Source organism: Berghia stephanieae, chromosome 3, assembly GCF_034508935.2.
Source record: "Berghia stephanieae isolate SIO BIC M18660-M18661 chromosome 3, UCSD_Bste_1.3, whole genome shotgun sequence".
Lineage (NCBI taxonomy): Eukaryota > Metazoa > Mollusca > Gastropoda > Nudibranchia > Aeolidiidae > Berghia > Berghia stephanieae.
The window spans coordinates 32,660,618-32,679,168 of record NC_088362.1 but is presented as its reverse complement, the minus strand read 5'-3'; the positions used below and the strand labels follow the sequence as shown (position 1 = coordinate 32,679,168).

The 18,551-nt window shown below is 41.1% G+C and overlaps 1 protein-coding gene across 9 annotated transcripts in view; it reads left to right on the top strand.

Moving 5' to 3' along the window:
- The window catches only part of LOC144967554 (uncharacterized), a 37,618-nt gene extending 19,314 nt beyond the window's left edge, over positions 1–18,304 (top strand). For 7 of the 9 annotated variants that reach the window (XM_078904957.1, XM_078904956.1, XM_078904951.1 and 4 more), the window contains 8 exons: positions 411–552; positions 3,007–3,175; positions 6,074–6,262; positions 6,853–6,973; positions 12,332–12,455; positions 13,941–14,147; positions 15,124–15,313; positions 15,618–18,304. In XM_078904957.1, the coding sequence (XP_078761083.1) occupies positions 411–552; positions 3,007–3,175; positions 6,074–6,262; positions 6,853–6,973; positions 12,332–12,455; positions 13,941–14,147; positions 15,124–15,313; positions 15,618–15,768 (1,293 nt within the window). In that variant the 3' untranslated portion in view covers positions 15,769–18,304. The remainder of the gene's footprint in view (positions 1–410; positions 553–3,006; positions 3,176–6,073; positions 6,263–6,852; positions 6,974–12,331; positions 12,456–13,940; positions 14,148–15,123; positions 15,314–15,617) is intronic. The other 2 variants (XM_078904959.1, XM_078904955.1) reach the window with 1 other exon arrangement.
- Positions 18,305–18,551: the final 247 nt, after the last annotated feature.

The window sequence follows — 18,551 nt, the reverse complement described above, 5'->3', positions numbered from 1 at the left end:
TATGTTTTAGATGTTAAAATGAAATCATTGTAAAATAGAAAGAATATGAGAAATTAATTTTTCTTATCAACACTAATTTTGTGGGATAGCCTACTAACCAAGACTCGAAAAATAAATACGTCATCATCATCATCATCATCATCATCATCATCATCATCATCATCGTCGTCGTCGTCGTCGTCATCGTCATCATCGCCGTCATTATCATCGTCATCGTCGTCATCAATAGCATCATTATCATCATCATCATCATCATCATCATCATCATCATCATCATCATCATCATCATCATCATCATCATCACCATCATCATCATAATCACTATCATCGTCCTATTCATCGTCGTCATCACCATTAACACTACCTCCAACACCCAACTAAACATAACCTATAATAATATTCTATGTCAGCAGGCCAGTGACAGCTATGAGGACATTCCAGTTGGAGGTGGGGGCCATGGGGGTCTCACAATCCTTACAACCGCAGTGTTTGCTGTTGGAGAAATGGCGGGAACTGGCGTTCTGGCACTTCCGGCGGCACTGATAGGCACTGGTAAGCTCATTTTCTCCTTACTATTAAATATGTTTGCTCAGTTCTGTAGTCTTGTGGAATAACACTCGCCTACGGACCTGTATGTCTCCGGTTTGGATGACACAAAGTTAAGACACTTAATTTGAGCTTCTATATAGTGCAATATCCACTAAACGTGCTCAAAGCGCTTTACAAGGGGTCCCTGGCCAACAGCAACGCGTAACATGTAGAACGAGACATGCCTTCTGTTATGCGATATTACATTTTTTTTTTCCCGACAGAGACAACGCTGTTAACAGCCAGGTACTGGTTTTACACAAGATTACGGTTCGAGATTGTAAATAAAGAGCCTTTTCCAAGGACTCAACTATGCACCGAGCTAGGGACCTTTCAATTCGAAAATGAGTTTCATACCACAAGACCACAAAGCTGCACAAGTAACTCAACCAACTCTAGTTTATTTGATGCTGTATCAATATCATGTTATTGCTAATCAAACCATGCATACAATGAGATAACACATCTATGTGATATATATATATATATATATATATATATATATATATATATATATAACATATATAATATATATATATATATATATATATACACACACACACACACATATATATATATATATATATATATATATATATATATATATATATTATATACATATATATATATATAACATAATATATATATATATATATATATATATATATATAATATATATATATATATATATATATATATACATATTACATATATATATATATATATATATATATTTTTTTTTTTTTTTTTTTTTTTTTTACTGATATGAATTGTAATGGTCCAATATAGGCTAAGGTCATTAAATGTCAATGACCCGTTAGCATGTCAGCACAGCAAATCAATTCCAAATTTTAGCCATGAACATTTTAAATTTAATATTGATTTGATTTTGCCCAGCAGTCACGCCAACGGATCTATATAAAAAAAGTGCGAGGCATATTAAATACCACATAATCGAAACATTACATTTATTTAGCAATGCATTGACACTAACAAATGCAAACACAATCAAATGATAATTAGGTTTATATATAAAATTTGAGAATATAAAATATGTAAGTTATTCATCATAATCAAACGTCAATTGGTAGTTTGATCCTCGCAAAAAAAAAAAAAAAGAAAAAAGAAAGAAAGAAAGAATAAAAAAAAAAAAACAAAAAAAACAAGACAAACTTAACAAAACATTAAAAAAATTATAGTATACAGATGCCGACGCCAACGATTTCAAATGTTACAAAAAAAAAAAAAAAAAAAAAAAAAAACAAGAAAAAAACAACAACGCTATTTACAAGTCATTCATTACATTCAACCATCTAATAGATAGTACAGTTCTTTGTCAACGTCATTTGTAAAAGAATTGACTTTTTCTAAGTTTTTTAATGTCAAGTTTTAGTTTGTTCCAGAAGTAGACAGTTCTAAAAATAAATTTGTTCTAAATTTTTTTTTCTAAAATTTACTTTGTTCATTCAACCATTTTACTTTTCAACATTTATTTTCAGTCATCATTATCATCATCATTGCCCTTTTCACCCTGGCTCAGGGTATAGGCCACAGACAAATAGTTTCCATCCCTCACTATCTTGAGCTTTTGATTTTTTATCTCGTTCCACGTCTTATCACTTCTCTGTATATCAGTTTAAATTGCATGCCCTTACAGAGGGAACGTCAACATAGCTTTTGCGCATGCGTCTCTCGTCTGCGCTTCCGGTGAAATTTAATTATTTATTTACCTTTATTAGTGATGATAGCGGAACACCAGTCCGATTCTGCAGCGTTTTTTCCTGCATGGTAGAAAACGGCTGGGGCTGCCTGAAGCCTGTGATCGTGAAAATACTAACGAAAGAGTGAAAATAGAGAGGCTTCGTATAGGAACGATACAGAAAATGGACGTTTCAGCTACACACCCTTCTTCAGCACAACAATTTACAAATTAATGTGGAAAACAAATAAAATAAAATGCAAAATAACGTGTATCGTCTGTACTCAATGATGGTTGCAGTATGAATGAAAAGTTAGCGTGGCTTGGGTAGTGGGTAGGGTGTCCCAGGGGAGTGATTGGGGTGGCAAGAGAGGTCAGCGTGTGACGGAACAGGAACCTACTAGAAAATTGCAGTAACTCTTCGGTCGCCCAAGCTAAAAAAAAAAAGGATTTGATTTTTCCGTCTGTGTTTCTGTAACCATTTGAGTTATACGGAAGGGGTGTTAACCCATAGACAACCCCCAACCTGGAGGACCATGGTGACTCAGAAGGGGGGAGTCACACAACATTGGTCGCCTTTTACGACACGCTGGCTTGGCGTTGGGTTATTCTTGCAGACAGTCTTTGTTTAATAAATTGAAGCTGACAGTTCAATATTTATCGTTATTTTTTTCCGTCGAGCTTCAAGCAGCACCATTTATTTGCGTTATCTTTTGCAGGTAGTATCGGAATTCTGCTGAACGTCATGTGTGCGATAGTGTCAGCTTTTACTGGGGCACTGCTGGGTAAATGTTGGATTATGATATTGGATCGATACGAAGAGTATCGGGAGCAAGTCAGGAACCCGTACACAGTGATTGGGCAGATCGCGGCTGGAAAGTTTGGAAGGTAATAAAAACACGCCATTTGACTCCGCTATATATATATATATATTATATATATATATATATATATATATATATATATATATATATATATATATATATATATATATATATATATATATATAAAACTTGAGCTTTTATATAGCGCAATCTCCACTAAATGTGCTCAAAGCGCTTTACAACAGCAACATGTAACATGTGGAACGAGACATTACGTCTGTAAGGCGATGTTCCAATTTTTATTCGACAGAGACAAAGCTGTTAACGGCCAGGTACTCATTTTACACCTGAGTACGGTGAGAGAATGTGAGTAATGAGCCTTTTGTTCGAACCCTGGACCTTCCAATCCGAAAATGAGTGTCATAGCACAAGACCACATAGTGTAGCCAGTATCATCATTGTTGTATGATAGTTTTTTCTATGCTTTGTACACCCAAAAATAGGTAAGAGGGCCATTGTTTGTCTGGTCCAAACTAACGGCAATAAAGAAAACAATTTGGGCGTTTCGAGTTTCCACTTTGTCAACAAATATATAATGAATAAGACACTTAAGTAGTCTGTATGATTACAACCACCTTTTACGGATCGGAAGGTCCTGGGTTCGAACCTTACTCGGCGCATAGTTGAGTCCTTGGAGATAGCTCTTTATCCACATTCTCTCATCGTACCCAGGTGTAAAATGAGTACCTTGGCGTTAACAGCTTTGTCTCTGTCAGGAAAAATTGTAATATCGCCTGATAGGCGTCATGTCCCGTCCAAAATATTAAATGTTGCTGTTGGCCAGGGATCTCTTGAAAAGCGTTTTGAGCACGTTTAATGGATATTGCTCTATATAAACGATCAGTATATGAAAAATACAACAAAAACCTTATAAAGAAAAAGGAAAACACAGCCCTCCTTCTGCAACTCCCCCCTCGCCCTCCCAAGAAAGAAAACATCTGATCAAAAAACTCTCCCCAGTAACTAACAAGCAGGAAATACAAATAGATAAGAGGACCAAAATGGCAACTTAATATCATCCTTCATTATGGTAAAACGTTCAAAGCATATTCGATTAGGTCTTAGATTACATTCACAAATTCCATGTATAGATTTTTACACGCAAGAAAAAGTGAGTGGAGCAGGCACTTATGTTGATAATAACAAGAAATGAAGGGAGTAGATTAAGTGCCGGAAGACAACAGATAATAAAAAACTTCGCGGCGGCGATGGGGGCTCGAACCGGCGACCTTACTGGTACGACAACTCCACCTGGCCGGGGAGATCGTGACTCTACCGTAAGAGTTGACTTCTGGTACTTTCCTACTCACTTCATTTCTTGTTATTTACACGCAAGCAAATAATAACACAAGACAATCTTCAATGGCTTGTATTTGCAAAAGACCTCATGGGCCCATCTCCACAAATAAATGTTCACTTACAGTCCAATCAAAACAGAGAACAGTCACAGATTAAAATGACCATATATAATATTGTAAACACAGCTGCCTGTAAGGCTCACTACACACAGTCATTGATGTATTCGATGTCGACTTTGTGTTGTTATTGTGCGACTATGTGGTCTTGTGGTATGACACTCAACTTCAGATCGGAAGGTCCTGTGTTCGAGCCTCGCTCGGCGCATAGCTGAGTCCTTGGAGACAGCTCTTAAGCTACATTCTCTCATCGTACTCAGGTGTAAAATGAGTACCTTGGCGTTAACAGCTTTGTCTCTGTCAGGAAAAATTGTAATATCGCCTGATAGGCGTCATGTCCCGTCCAAAATATTAAATGTTGCTGTTGGCCAGGGATCTCTTGAAAAACGTTTTGAGCACGTTTAATGGATATTGCTCTATATAAACGATCAGTATATGAAAAATACAACAAAAACCTTATAAAGAAAAAGGAAAACACAGCCCTCCTTCTGCAACTCCCCCTCGCCCTCCCAAGAAAGAAAACATCTGATCAAAAAACTCTCCCCCAGTAACTAACAAGCAGGAAATACAAATAGATAAGAGGACCAAAATGGCAACTTAATATCATCCTTCATTATGGTAAAACGTTCAAAGCATATTCGATTAGGTCTTAGATTACATTCACAAATTCCATGTATAGATTTTTACACGCAAGAAAAAGTGAGTGGAGCAGGCACTTATGTTGATAATAACAAGAAATGAAGGGAGTAGATTAAGTGCCGGAAGACAACAGATATAAAAAACTTCGCGGCGGCGATGGGGGCTCGAACCGGCGACCTTACTGGTACGACAACTCCACCTGGCCGGGGAGATCGTGACTCTACCGTAAGAGTTGACTTCTGGTACTTTCCTACTCACTTCATTTCTTGTTATTTACACGCAAGCAAATAATAACACAAGACAATCTTCAATGGCTTGTATTTGCAAAAGACCTCATGGGCCCATCTCCACAAATAAATGTTCACTTACAGTCCAATCAAAACAGAGAACAGTCACAGATTAAAATGACCATATATAATATTGTAAACACAGCTGCCTGTAAGGCTCACTACACACAGTCATTGATGTATTCGATGTCGACTTTGTGTTGTTATTGTGCGACTATGTGGTCTTGTGGTATGACACTCAACTTCAGATCGGAAGGTCCTGTGTTCGAGCCTCGCTCGGCGCATAGTTGAGTCCTTGGAGACAGCTCTTAAGCTACATTCTCTCATCGTACTCAGGTGTAAAATGAGTACCTGGCCGTTAACAGCTTTGTCTCTGTCCGAACCCCCACCCCCCCCCCTCCCCTGTGATATCACCTCATATTTCGTCCTGTATTTATGTTAATTGTTGCTATTAGTTAAGGCCCCCTGGGTAAAGCGCCTTCAGTACGTTTATTGGATATTGCCCTATTCTTTTTTTTTTTTTTTTGGTTATTAATTAATCTTATTATTTTATTCTCTCAGATACCTCGTGTCCATTTCCATCAACTTCAATTTATTTGGCGTGGCCGTCGTGTTTCTACTGATTGCATCTGGCAACATTCAGACTCTGGTCCATGATGCGGGAAAGAACATCTCGTTTTGCTATTGGCTAATCATTGTAGCGGGAATCTTGTGCCCGATCACGTGGTTGGGAACACCCAAGGATTTCTGGTAAATATATAGTAGGCTTGCCATTAAAGTGTACAAAAAAAAAATTAAAAAAAAAAAAATCCTGAAACAAATAAAAACAATCCAAAACAAAAATAAACTGAAAAAAACTATTCTTATCTGTTTGAAATCTAGGTTGTATCACCTTGGAATCCAGAGAGGTCGTTACAGAATTGATAACATAGAAATTAAATCTGTATTAAGTGAGTGCATGATCTACCAAATACAGTCTCTCGATTACCAAGGCCTACACGCGGTAACTCAGTGTTGAAGCTTGTTGTTGTAATAAATTTTGAGTGGTTTTTGTGAGGTTTGTTCACTTGTAGAAACCGACAGTCCGTCTCTCAAAAATAGTGTTTAAATTTGTGATGACCTCTCAATAGTGTTTAATGTTTTCGACACAACTAAGGGAGAGAATCTTTGATAAACGCATTGGCCTAATAGATATAACGCAAGCACTTCAGAAATGTATAAGTAATATTCTGTTCGATAATATTCATTATCATCATCTTCGTTGTCATCAGCATAATCATAATCATCTTCATCATGATCAAATTCCACCACACCATTTAAATCTTTTTCTACTCCTCCAGGCCTATAGCAGTCGGTGCAGTGATCGCCACAAGCATTGCCTGTGTCCTCATATTCAGTGAAATCATCAAAGACAACATCGAAGAGGAACAAGTTCCATTATCACCGCCCATCAACTTTAAGGTATGTCTCCGATTCGCTTGTCGCCTTGCATCATATTTCTATATATATTTTCCTTTCTCTGGAAATGTCTTCAAAAATAAGCAGTGGATTATTATTCCATTTTGATAAAATATAAGTTATTTTTTAGCCAATTAGATCACTTGATTTGCCTACATTGGCCAGTCGTTGAAAACAATATCATGATTGTCTGCCCTCGACAAATACCGCCAAGGGTAATAAATTAGAATTTCAACAAAGAACAGTCTAAAATTGTCAACATTCAAGTAGTGCACTCATATCATCCACTCTTTGACATACACAATCACCAGATCAAGCACGACATAGAGGCAACAGAGCTTTTTTTCCTCCCACGAACAACAAAGGAATGGAACAATCTGCCTGGAGAAATGGTGGCAGCAGAAAAGTCATGAGCAATAGGGTTCGCCAGTCCCCCTCGTGGATCTTTACCTTGCAGTTGGTGAGGGGGCTTGAGGCACACGGGAGGGCAAAGGTGTAAATCCCGGTCGACCGTCACGAGACCATCCCGGGTATCGAGCCAACGAGCCACATGAGCTGCTCGCCCCGTGTGTGACTAAATTTGATCCAAACCCGGTGCCCGAATAGCAGCCCTATCCCGGGCGCCACACTATTATCCTTATGTCGAGTCCCAATCAGTCCCGTCAATGGCGAAGCGGTCTGCCGCCTAGCCAAATAATACCGCGTTCGTGTCGCCAGGGTCGTCGGCACGTCCGAGAAAAAAGCAAACGTCCCACGCATCAATCGATTCGCGGCCTGCCGATCGGAAAATGCGACGGCGGGGATGGCGAGCTGACGCGTATATTGTCCCTGAACGTCGAGAGCCAGAGTATGGCAAAAAATGAGCTTTTATCAAAGCTATTGGCCGTTCATTGCGTAGATATCCTCCTGTTACAGGAGACCCACCTTTATTCAGGCGCGCAATCTTCCCGATTCCAGATCCCAGGCTATACGGTGGTCCAACGCGAGGACACCTCGAGGCTCAAAGGAGGGGTTAGCGTTTACGCTAAAGAGCCATCGAAGGTAAGGGTCATTGAGAGCGTAACGGACAGCAATGGGGTGAACCGAATTTCCGTGGAAGTAGGTGGACTGTGTTTGCATAATATTTACAAACCACCTAGAGCGACTTGGACTACACCACCGATACCGGTGGTCAGCCATCCTTCCATCTGTCTGGGAGACTTTAATAGCCACCATCACGAATGGGGCTACCGAGACTGCAACGAGGCAGGAAGACAACTCCGCTCATGGATGGACTGTAATGATCTACACCTAGTGTACGATCCTACAGCCAAGGGTACCTTCCGGGGTACCCGCCATAAGAAGGAGTATACTCCAGACCTCACCCTCGTAACGAAAGGCGCGAACGGTGAACCGCTGCAGGTGAAGCGGACAGTCCTCGGGGACTTTCCGCATAGCCAACACAGGCCGGTTCTTGTCACAGCTGGGGTGACAATACCGAGGGTGCAGTCTCTCCCACTTTGCAGATGGAATTTCAGGAAGGCTGACTGGGAGGAATTCAGTTCCTATATCGAGCAGGTCTGCCCTGCCATTCCTCCCAAGTCCAAGAATATAACCAGATTTAGTAGGCTACTGGTTAAGAGCGCTCAACGCTCTATTCCACGGGGCAAACGGAAATTCTACACCCCTTGCTGGACAGCAGAGTCGGAAGAGCTGTACCGAGAGTACCAGCAGACCCAGTCCCAGGACACAGCCGATAGACTACTTCAGTCTCTGGCAGAGGGAAGGAAGCAACGGTGGCAGGAGACCGTGGAAAGTCTCGACTTTACACACTCCAGCCCCCACGCTTGGCGTTTGATAAAGAAATTGGACCCAGATCGGAATTTCGCGAAGGCTGCACCGGAATGCGAGGCAGACACAATTGCCAAGAATATTAAGAACCGTAGTAACCGGGTCCCTAATCAGGCTTTTGAGCGCGGTGTCCGCAAGGTGTACCGTACGATTATGGACTCGCTACCTGCGGAGGAGTCGGACTGGACGGCCCCGTTCAGTCCCCGAGAAGTGGGTGCAGCCATTAGCGAAGTAAAGAACGGCAAAGCAGCAGGGATAGATGGTGTATATCCCGATATGGTGACGCATCTGGGCCCCAGGGCACGGGCCTGGCTAGCAGAGGCAATGTCTGACGTCCTTGCAAAAGGAAAGCTTCCACAAGTGTGGAAGCACGCGAAGATAGTTGCCATCCTGAAGCCAGGGAAGCCGGCGAAGGAGGCAGACAGTTACAGACCCATATCGCTGCTGAGCTGTCTTTACAAATTGTTGGAGCGTGTTCTATTAAACCGATGGGGGCCGGTCCTAGACGCTGCCCTGCCACCTGAGCAGGCAGGCTTCAGGGAAGGGAGGTGCACCACGGAGCAGGTCATTGCCCTTACAGAGCATATTGAGCACGGGTTCGAGAGAAAACAGCAAACAGGTGCTGTGTTTATAGACCTATCAGCGGCGTACGATACGGTCTGGTGCGATGGGTTAATGCTCAAACTTGCAAAAATCATAAGGTGCAAAAAGACCTTGAAGTTGTTCTCTTCGATCTTAGGGGAAAGGCAATTCCACGTCGCGCTGGGAGACGTCACAAGCAAAGTAAGGAAATTGAAGAATGGGGTCCCTCAGGGGTCGGTACTTGCGCCAATGTTGTTTAACGTCTACATTAGCGATATGCCGAACACTTCCTCCCTGAGGCTGGGATACGCAGACGACTGGGCACTCGTTACTCAGAGTAAAGTGTGAACCCGTCTCGAGAGCGTACTCAGCGAGGACGTCACCAGACTCAAATCCTACTTTGACAAGTGGTACCTGAAGATGAACACTTCAAAAACCGTGGCCACTGCATTTCACTTATGCAGTGGTTGGCACACCCGTAAACTGAATGTCCTAGTCGGGGACCAGCCACTCCCATATGAGCCGCGTCCAAAATATTTAGGGGTGACGTTGGATCGCAGCCTTACCTATCGGGTTCATCTCGAAGGGGTTGCCCGGAAGATAGAGAAACGCAACAGTCTTCTGAGGAAGCTGGCGGGATCGACTTGGGGCGCTAGCCAAGCGCTCCTGAGAACATCCGCCCTGGCACTATGCTATTCCACCGCGGAGTATTGCGCTCCAGTGTGGGGTAGAAGCAGAAACGTTGAGAAGGTGGATGTAAAACTTCGCAAGTCGATGCACATAGTGTCGGGAACGCTAGCAACAACCCCTAGAGAATGGGGCCCGATAATGGCAGCGATCCAGCCCCCCGATGTCCGGAGGGAGACCATTACGGGAAACTGGCTGAGAAAGATCAAAGAGAGAGGGAATGGGGATACCCCTCTCATGCGCATAATGAACGGTGCCCCCGTTTCGAGCCGAAATAAGTCCCGGCAACCCTTGTACGCAGAATCCCTGACTACGGACAGAGCTGCACATACGAGATGGAAGTCGGTTTGGACGAATTCAATCCCTCGTGGGGGCGGGGACCTACACTCCTCTAAGCTTGGTGAGAAGTTGCCAGGCTTTGATACCAGTAAGAGGAGACACTGGGTAGCTGCGAATCGGCTTCGGTCGAGGAGCTGCCTAACGGCCGGTGCGTTACATCAGTGGGGTCTAACTTCCTGCCCAATATGTCCACGCTGTGGACAAGAACCCGAAACGGCAGAGCATCTAGTCGAAAGGTGTGTTGTGACGATGCTACCAGGCGGGTTCGCGACGGTGCACGAATGCGGACCGGACTTTGCTGATTGGGTCGATCGTCATAACATAATAGTGTGAACCATAAGAAGCTGCTGCCAGTCGTAACGTCACTTCTCTCGTAGTGACGCATTGTAACAAAAACAAAACAACAAAAACAATACAAAACAGAAAAAAAAAACAAACTCGTATCATCCGCCAGCCGGATATAACGTATCAACATACACAACTGTGCGGTTTTAAACATGACCGTTTATAGATTGAACGAAGTTGACTTCACTCAGGTCTTTGTTATTGGTTTTTTTTTTGGCCAGCTATTTTTATGAGGGGGCGAAGTGGAAGAGTGATTAGGGCATTGCGCTGTGACCCGGAAGGTCCCTGGTTCGAGCCCCGCTTGAGGCACTTTCGTTCTTATTCCTTGGGCAAGATTATTTTAACCCCCAATTTGCTCACTTGGACAACATGGGTGATTCCAATAGGCTTCAACAGTCGTGACGTCACTTCCCTCGAAATGACGCATCGTAACTTAGTAACTGGTTCTCAACTATCGGAACAATGGCGGACGCCCTTATGACATACTTTTCTGACGAGCATAAAAGTGTATCCAGAGGAGAAAAACATTATAAATCTTTGACTTTTATACATTCTGATCACACAACATGTTAAAAAGTTCTAGCCAACACGAAGAATAAAAAGTACAGATTTTCTTTGCTTCGAACCAATCTGCTCGGTGCTGGGCGGACGTGACATTAGACTATTGAATCCTATTCCTGACCGTTCTGAGTGCGTACAACCGATGGCTACGGTACAACACGGCGCGCAGCGCTTGTCTCCAGCATGATAGCGTTGGCTTCCCTAACGGACAAGGGGGTGTGAGGAACATATCCACAAAAAAGTCCTTGCAACTTAATACGATGTTTAGATAGAGTGCCCTGGTTAGGGAAAGAAATCAGGTTTAATTCTAAGAATGTTGACAAGTACAAACCCGACTAGACATTCCTCGGGACATTTTTCCACAGCTCACTCCAGGGTTCTAAGCACACCACACCATAAGCTGGATTAAGCAGCATTAATAGGCCATTTGGGAGTCACCTACCTGCTCTGTGTCAGTGGGGAAAAAATCTGAAACCCTCCAAACTCAAGACTTTCTAGGTACGAAGCAAAGACTACGCCTCTGTGCCATACAACTTCCGATGTTGATCGGGGCAAGTAAAAGCTTTTTAAAATATCAAATTGAGGCATAAGGGATCAGGCATCGGTGTAAGATAAAGATCTGTATAAGTGTGTATGAATCGGTGCCAGACAAAGCAAGAAAGAAAAATACAAGAAAAAAAAACCCACCCCAAAAATCAGTCTGCCTCGACTCCCATAAAATCATTATTTGTGACCCAATGTCTCAAAACTGTATTAAGTCGGGATGAATAAGATGCTGAAAACTGAATTTGTAGCCAGAAAAATCAGACTTGCGTTGAGTTTATATTGAGGAGAATGAATATCATATTTTAGAGTGCTAAATAGCAATATTTCATATTTTTGACCAGTTCATCTTTAATTTGACTTTTTAGCATCTGGTTCATCCCGACTTAATACCTTTTTGAGACGTTGGGTAATGTCACAATATCATAAATAAAGGACATTTCATCACAACGTGTAAATCCCCCATTCTTTCAGGACTTCTTCACAGCTTTCGGCACTATCTGTTTTGCCTACGGTGGACACCCAGCTTTTCCAACATTTCAAGCAGACATGAAGAAACCAGAAAATTTTGGCAAAGCCATTACTCTTTCCTATTTGAGTAAGTTTTTTTTTATTGTTGTTATTGTCGTTGTTGTGAAAACACCGGATCCTTAGTTGGCATACCTGCCAACCCTTCAGCTTTTGGCGGAATCATTCCTATTTTCACACTTCCTTTTTGGACTATTCCGCCATTGTCTGTAAAATTCCGAATTCCAAAAATGATGATAATGGTAAGGATTTTAAAAAAATTCCTATTTTCAGGCGTTCTGGTTCCACTTTTGGAATGTGAAGGGTTGGCAGGTCTGAGCTGGCCGAAGCCCATCACTTTAAAAGTACATATTAAACAAAAATGAATAAACTTACTTCATCCTTACTTACTTTCTTACTTACTTATCTATTTACCTACTTACTTAATCCCCTTCGCTCCTTGCGGAATATAGGACCTCCACAAGCGTCCACCATTTGTTTCTATCCTTGGTTATATTCTTGGCAGCTTCCTAGGTGAGATTTGGCACTTTCAACAGTTCGTGTTTCCATGTCTCCTTCGCACGCCCAGCCTTTCGTGTCCCTTCTTTGGGGTGCCGATCAAGGGACTGACAGGCGGCGTTTAAAAAAATGAACTTGAGCTTTTATATAGCGCAACATCCACTAAATATGCTCAAAGCGTTTTACAAGGCGTCCCTGACCAATAGCAACACGTAACTTGTAGAACAAGACATGACGCCTGTTAAGCGATATAACCGTTTATTTTTCTGACAGAGACAGCGCTGTTAACGACCAGGTACTCATTTTACACCCGAATACGTTGAGAGAATGTGAGTATAGAGCCTTTTCCAAGGACTCAACTATGCGAGGCTCGAACCCAGGACCTTTCGATCCGAAATCGAGTGTCATACCACAAGACCACATAGCCTCACGTTACTCCTTGTTCCTCTCAAGGTTGTGACCCCCATCACCATTTCCATGAATAAAACACCATCGAAATGAACAATCTTATATAATAATTATTTATGTCTCCTGCTCTCATAATTTCAGATCCCGTGTATACTGTCGTGTTTTAACGTTTACATTGTTTTTGTTTTTGGTAACTACTGCTGCTGGTGATGGTACTACTACCATTACCACTACCACCACCACCAACACCACCACCACGCCACCACTACCACCAACACCAACACCACCGCCACCTCCACCACTACTGCTACTACACCTGCCACTTCTACTACTCTACATCAACAACAACAACTACCACTACCACTACTACTACTGCTACTACTACTACTACTACTACTACTACTACTACTACTACTACTACTACTACTACTACTAAAACTACTACAACAACTACTGCAACTACTACAACAAACACCATTGCGAATACTTCTGCTTATCATAATTATACAAAGAGGAATTCCTTTTTTTTTAAAAAAGAAGAAATAGAAAAACAAAACAAGAACAAACAGAAAAACAGTATCAAAACCCCAATATAATTCACTCCAAATCCCGTACTGACCAATGTCCATCTCTGCCTATCCATTACCAGTTGTGCTCGCCATGTACCTACCAGTGACCATCTCTGGCTACTACACTTACGGCGGTGACGCCAAAGACAACATCCTGGAATCGGTGACCAATGGTCCAGTGCTCATCATCGTCAGCATCCTCATCACCCTTCATCTCATCTGTGGCTTCGTCATTGTCATCAATCCCGTTTGTCAGGAATTTGAAGAGATGCTTAGGATACCAAAAGGTAAAAGTATATGAAGTATGAAGAGAAGTCTTGAATTGTCGTCAACAAATCTGTCGTTTTTGTATTCATTGTTGTTGGTGGTTGTTGAATTGTTGTTGTTGTTGTTGTTGGTTGTGGTGGGATTCTTGTTGTTGTTGTTGTTGTTGGTGGTGGTGGTGGTGGGATTGTTGTTGTTGTTGTTGTTGTTGTTGGTGGTGGTGGGATTGTAGTTGTTGTTGTTGGTGGTGGTGGTGGGATTGTTGTTGTTGTTGTTGGTGGTGGTGGTGGGATTGTTGTTGTTGTTGTTGTTGGTGGTGGTGGTGGGATTGTTGTTGTTGTTGGTGGTGGTGGTGGGATTGTTGTTGTCGTTGGTGGTGGTGGTGGTGGTGGGATTGTTGTTGTTGTTGTTGGTGGTGGTGGTGGTGGGATTGTTGTTGTTGTTGTTGTTGTTGTTGGTGGTGGTGGTGGTGGTGGGATTGTTGTTGTTGTTGTTGTTGTTGGTGGTGGTGGGATTGTTGTTGTTGATGATGATCTTGTCATTTCGTTATCGTGATCAACCCGTATATCAGGAATTTAATGATTTGCTTTGGATACCGCCACTGAAGGTGTTTTTTTTGTTTTGATTTTGTTCTTGTTGTTGTTGGTGGTGGTGGTGGTGGTGCTGGTGGTGGTACTAGTGATGGCGTTGTTTTTGACGATGTTGATGATGATGATTATGATGATGATGATGATGATGATGATGATGATATGATTGAAGAGATGCTTAGTCGTTTTCTTTTGCCATATATATATATATATATATATATATATATATATATATATATATATATAATATATATAATCATTATCATAATATATAACCATTGTTATTTTCTAGACGACATCGCAAACACTACAACCACCATCATCATCCTCATCACCCCCACCTCCACCTAAAAACATATACCCCCCCTTCCACCTCCCATCCCCCCTCCAACCTCCATCTTCCATCCTACAGAGTTCACCATAAGAAGAGCCCTATTCCGAACCGTGATGATGCTACTGGTCCTGTTCGTGGCCGAGTCCATCCCTCACTTCGGGGCCATCTTGTCCCTCATAGGAGGATCCATGGTCAACCTTCTGGCTTATATCTTACCTCCCCTGTTTTACCTCCGTCTATGTTACATGGAGGGAGATTGGGCAGTGCAGTAAGCATAATATTATCTTTTCATTATTTTCATTTGTATAACATAATTCCAATTTGAGAAAAACAGAATTATCATTTTTGTCATCATCATCATCATCATCATCATCATCATCATCATCATCATCATCATCATCATCATCATCATCATCATCATCATCATCATCATCAATCATCATCATCAATCATCAATCATCATCATCATCATCATCATCATCATCATCATCATCATCATCATCATCACCATCATTATTACCTATATTTTATATATAACAGTCCATCATAAAATATTACATTGTCATCCACAGAGAGGTTCCACTCTACATTAAAGTAGCTTGTGTTCAAATCATCACCTTGGGAGTTGTATCGGGAATTTCATCTACCTACTCAGCCATTGTAGCCCTTGCCGACAGCGCCTTCTCTACACCTTGCTACATCAATATTAATACTCACGTCTAGTTATCTAGTTAATTTATCTTACCTCGGATTACACAATGTTTGATATTATATGTCATGACAATAGGCTTCAACAGTCGTGACGTCACTTCCCTCGTAATAACGCGTAGTAACTTAGTAACTGGTTCTAAACTATCGGAACAGGGGCGGACGCCTTTATGAAATACTTCTCCGACGAGCATAGAGGTGTATCCAGAGGAGAAATACTATCTAGGTCGTGTAGTAATATTATAACAATATCAAAAATACAAAATATTAAATTGGAAATATGAAACAAATCCTTAAAATTTTGAACAACTTTCCGACTCAGTTTAAAATTAACACCATGGCGCTTACGCCCATTTATCATAATACGATCGGTTGCAATGACTCTCATGTTGGCAACAACACTTAAACCTGGGACTTCAGTTGCTGAGAATCAACGCAAAGAAGCAGAAGCGTTGGTCAAACTTTACGGGTTATCAGACGTGACTATAATTCGTATAATTACGAATTTTTGCCCCCAATTTCAAAACTTCATGAGCATCTCTAAATTATGGTTGAAAATGGAAGTTGATGCTAGACTACATAGTTTGATGGATTTTGAATTATTAATTAATCCATGTGAGGGGGAATTGTTTGTTTTTCAAAGTTTACTACAGCGACTACAATATTTATGTCTCAAATATTAATAATAATGTCGGGGAGATGGGGGAGGGGGAATCAGATGTCATTGAGAGGGGGGCGGGGTGAGAGAGAGAGAGAGAGAGAGAGAGAGAGAGAGAGAGGTAGAGAGAGAGAGAGAGAGAGAGAGAGAGAGAGAGAGAGAGAGAGAGAGAGAGACTAATAAATAAAGACTTGTAATTATTAATTTGACCCTCTCCTTACCACGCATAGGAAAATCGTCACATTTGTTACGATACAACCAGCCTTTTTCTTATTCAAATATCTTTTGTACATCCTAAAATTTAAAAGAAGATGAACAGTGTGTTGTAGAGCATGTTTTGCAAAAGAAATTACTGCTATTGTGTTTGAGTGAGAAAAAAATTAGATATAATGTTGGTAGTTGGGCGTGAAATTTTGGGGAAAATCCTGAAAATGGCTGGTAAGGAGAGAGTTAATGAATTGTAAATTTACCAATCTTCCTTCACGTTATTTCTTCATATGTCATGCCATGTGTGCTTTATCATACTTTGTTGCTTTAACTCACTCAATCCTAGAGATTTTTGCTACTTTTCAAAATTTGAAACAAATGTATTAAAAATGAGCATGTGCATAGATATTTTTAATCAACTATCATTAACATGTAAAAACTAAAAACATTAACTTTGATACTGATACGCCTATAATTTGTCTGAGAAAAATGTAATATATAGGCATGGAGTCAAAGTAACCCGGGTAAACTACGGATTGGTGTTAGGGTTGAGTGAGTTAAGACTACACTGCCTGTGGTTCGCAACCCTTTGTTGTGTACATACAATAGTAGTAGTAGTGGTAGTAAGCCTCGCTGTCCAAATGACGCTTGCTGAGAATTGTGTGATTCATTCACAGATTTTAAAAAATCTCGATGAGTATAGCTGCTCTCACCATCCAAGTTGTTAATTTTTTCCATTGGTCACGGTCCTGGGCCAGAGTTTTGAGGCTGTCAAGATCTTGTTGTGCATGGAGGGCACTGCAGTATTTCTTAGTTCTTCAGGGATTAATTCGGCCTCATCTGAATCTAGAAATTTCTGATATGTAGGGTGATCCTGGTTCAGATTAGTCACTATTAATGTTGGTGGTCTCCCTACATATTTGTGACCATGAAGGAAATATTCTGTCATTGCAGTTTGGGCTAGGGTGTTGTCTTCTCGACGCAAGATGAAACTAAATAATGACATACAATATGGGTGTCCGAAATAAGATCATGTCCACCCTTGAAAAAATAAGTAATCCTTCAGAGCCACAAGGGCCGCGGAGCCGGACTATATCCCAGTCTCTATACTGTTAATAAATGGCCAATAGCAATTGCTTACTATTCTTTGGATAAGACGCGAGTTTATCTCAAAGTACTATTTGTCAAATTTAACTGACTCAGCTTCCCGTACACAGTTGGATTGTAAAACCTCTCACGGGATAGATACCGACTCCTTCACTTATGAAGCCCATGCTCTGCCAACTAGCGATCAGAAACCACTGTCCTTTCTTAGCTTCTATATCTTATTTCCTACCATATTTTTTTACTACTCTTCCCATTAATGTGGCTTTATACTTCTCCTAGAAATTATAAAACTGTCATTTTGTCCAGGGCCTGTCTGGAATCCTTCGCCAAAAATCGAACAATCCTGCGTGTGTTAATGTTAGTCTCAATCCAGTATTTTATCGGGATGAACAATATACTGACAATAGGGTCTTATTATTTATTTATTTATTTATTTATTTATTTATGTTTTTATTTATTTATTTATTTATATATCTACATTGACCTGTTTTGCGTTTATTTTTGAGAAAAATGGTATCCTTGTTGTAAAAATTGTTATTTTACTGTTCTAAAAATAAACTACAAAAAGCAATTGGATAATGTCTTTTATTTTGTTTTTAAATGTGTTTATGGTGAGTGTGTGTGTGTGTGTGTGTGTGTGTGTGTTTATGTTTGTGTGTGTATGTGTGTGTGCCAGAGAGACGGAGGGTGAGAGAGAGAGAGAGAGAGAGAGGGAGGAGCGATAGAGAGAGAGAAAGAGAGAGAGAGAGAGAGAGAGAGAGGGGGGGGAGAGAGAGAGAGGGAGAGAGAGAGAGAGAGAGAGAGAGAGAGAGAGAGAGAGAGAGAG